The sequence below is a fragment of the Aplysia californica genome, unplaced genomic scaffold (genome assembly GCF_000002075.1).
Source record: "Aplysia californica isolate F4 #8 unplaced genomic scaffold, AplCal3.0 scaffold00175, whole genome shotgun sequence".
Classification (NCBI taxonomy): Eukaryota; Metazoa; Mollusca; class Gastropoda; order Aplysiida; family Aplysiidae; genus Aplysia; species Aplysia californica.
In genome coordinates, this window is record NW_004797445.1 from 207,498 (window position 1) to 210,124 (window position 2,627).

At 41.5% G+C, this 2,627-nt stretch overlaps 2 protein-coding genes across 3 annotated transcripts in view; one reads left to right on the forward strand and one right to left on the reverse strand.

Annotated features, from left to right (window-relative positions):
• Positions 1–480, reverse strand: part of LOC101862946 (cilia- and flagella-associated protein 299) — an 8,417-nt gene extending 7,937 nt beyond the window's left edge. The window contains exon 1 of the mRNA XM_005098201.3: positions 367–480. Within this exon, the coding sequence (XP_005098258.1) occupies positions 367–419 (53 nt within the window). The 5' untranslated portion in view covers positions 420–480. The remainder of the gene's footprint in view (positions 1–366) is intronic.
• The window catches only part of LOC101863343, a 27,342-nt gene that overhangs the window by 20,857 nt on the left and 3,858 nt on the right, over positions 1–2,627 (forward strand). For both annotated transcript variants that reach the window (XM_005098202.3, XM_005098205.3), the window contains exon 5: positions 1,565–1,813. In XM_005098202.3, the coding sequence (XP_005098259.1) occupies positions 1,565–1,813 (249 nt within the window). The remainder of the gene's footprint in view (positions 1–1,564; positions 1,814–2,627) is intronic.

The following is a 2,627-nucleotide window of genomic DNA, read 5'->3' on the forward strand; positions in this document are numbered from 1 at the left end:
CTATTCTCCAACCAGAACCAAATAACCAAGTACACTTTCAAAGACCGAATGAAAAAAACATAGAGTTCAGAAAGTGTGGCTGGGTATTTTCAAGCTAATGTCGAAGTTGTCGAGGTGGTTAATGAAAAGGTATTACATGTATCAATATCATTTTTAGTACGCATTTGTGGAAGGCGTAAAAAAAGTTCGAAGATTTTGCTTTTACCGGACATATACTTTATTGAAAGTGAAAGGCATTACTTCTTGACTTCAAAACAACACTAGATTTAGATCTAGATATCTAGATCTATATATCTAGTAATCTAGATTCTAGTCAAGTTTGGTGAATTATCCAATACGATGGCGAGTTCTGTCATGCGCACTTACGTAGCATACTCCGCAACACTTTTCCCACCCGGAGCGAGATCTTCTTCGTCCATTTTGAACCTCAAAGATCTAAAGCTGAATTTTGGAGATATTTCACTCAATATGAATATGAAGTTTGCAGCAGTACAATTGATGTAGAGCGCACGTTTTCGTCTTGTCTCGATTCACGAGTTTGGAAAAATGTGTTCAATAGTAGTACAGCAATGTGTTTCGGGAATCCGCGCTCTCCTGTCAGAACATTGAACATGTCTTTATTGCTGAAACAGCACCTGACCTGTTCGTGAGGTCACTATCATAAACATTGCATTTTACTATATTATCAAATGTACACTGAAAGATGGTACACCACCATCATGAATACATAAAAAATAGTTGCACATAAGTTAAGAGCAATAAATATAGATGTCGCCATCATCGCTGGTTTTTCTTTTTTTTAAATTGTTCTTTTAATATTTGCATAATAATATTATGTATAACCTTTTGTCCTTGGTATTTGTTTTTAGATGTTACGCCCTAAAAGTAGTAGATGCATCTTCATCACAGTAATATAGAAGTGGGCATAGGTGGGGGGGGGGGGGGTCGGGTCGTTATTTAGGCGCTTTTTCGATAGTTCCCAACCCGCAATTGTTATTCGTGGGTTTTTGCCCCAAGAGTAGGGGGGTTTCAAGGGCAAGCACCTAATAAAAATAAGGTGGGGGGGGGGGGCAATTTTACCATAATTTGATGTTTTGCAGTTGTTAGGTTTGATATCTTAGCTCGCCGCGGATCAAACGTATAGATCTCGATGTAGATCTAGGCTCAAATAAGGGGGGTGGGAACTACCGAAAAAGCACCGTTATTTTTGCGTACTTCAAACAGAGCCGTGAACAATCTTGTAATGTACAACCTTTGGTGATACTGACTTCACAAAATATCTGGCATTTCTGACTACTTCCACCACGCTCCTTCTCTGCTCCCAAACCTTTTGTGTTAATAATACCTCGTCACGTATTTCATCTAAACGGATATTCGTCTAGTTTCTATATGATATGTTAGCGTCTGATAACTTGTTTAATAATATTATATAATTAAATCAGAAACACGAAATTGCTAGGTTAGAATACATCGGGAGGAAAATGTCATTCTCCTGGCAGTCAAACAAAGACATCATCAACAATATTACTATCTTGACCTTTTTGTCTATGTTTTTTTTCTTCAGAACATCACTCTGATGGCTGACAAATTCGAGAACGAATCGCTCAAAGTGCACCAGTTTGATTTCACCATGAAGGAGATGGCGGAAAAAATGCGGATAGACCAAAGTCCCATTGCTATTGTGTTCCCAGCTGCCTGCCACAATTTGAGAAATGCCTGCCAAGGTCTCCTAATGTGGGTGAACGCAGACTGTGCTTACGCTGAGTACTTGAGATATGACATTCAAGAGTTGGAAAGGAAGAAAGAAGCACAGGTGAGTACTATGGGCGTTTGGTGGTATGTGTTTGTGAGCAGGAATGTATTTCACTCTGGTGAAAGCTTTTGTACTTATTTCGTTAATAAGGGAGCGCGCCTGTGAAGGAGAGGGGCGCGGGGGCTGGGGTAGAGGTAAGGGGAGGGGGTTGATGGAGTATAAAGAAGGGAAGAGGGCTGAGTGTGACGTATAAAAATCTCATGCAATGCGATGTCTGTTCCTGTGGTGTTGCACTCTTTGTGGCAAGGTGTAATGCTTGTGTGTGTATCTGTGGGAGTTCTCTCTCTCTCTCTCTCTCTCTCTCTCTCTCTCTCTCTCTCTCTCTCTCTCTCTCTCTCTCTCTGTGTTTCTCTCTCTCTCTCTCTCTGTTTCTCTCTCTCTCTGTTTCTCTCTCTGAGAGAGAGAGAGAGAGAGAGAGAGAGAGAGAGAGATGTGTGTGTGTGAAAGAGAGAGGGTGAGAAAAAAAGAAAGAGAGAGGGAGAGGAGTGGGTGAGACAGAGAATTACAGACAGACAGACAGACAGACAGACAGACAGACAGACAGACAGACAGACAGACAGACAGACAGACAGACAGACAGAGGGCCAAAAGACCAAAAGAAGAGGAGAGAGAGAGGGAGAGAGAGAGGGGGGGGGGAGAGGGAGAGAGAGAGAGAGAGAGAGAGAGAGAGAGAGAGAGAGAGAGAGAGAGAGAGATAAAAAAATAAAATCAGAGAGAAATAATGATCGCACACGTATAGCTTTGTTGGAGAGCCGCCTGACACAAAAAGCACCGTTATTTTTGCGTACTTCATTAACAGAGAAAACAAGCGGAA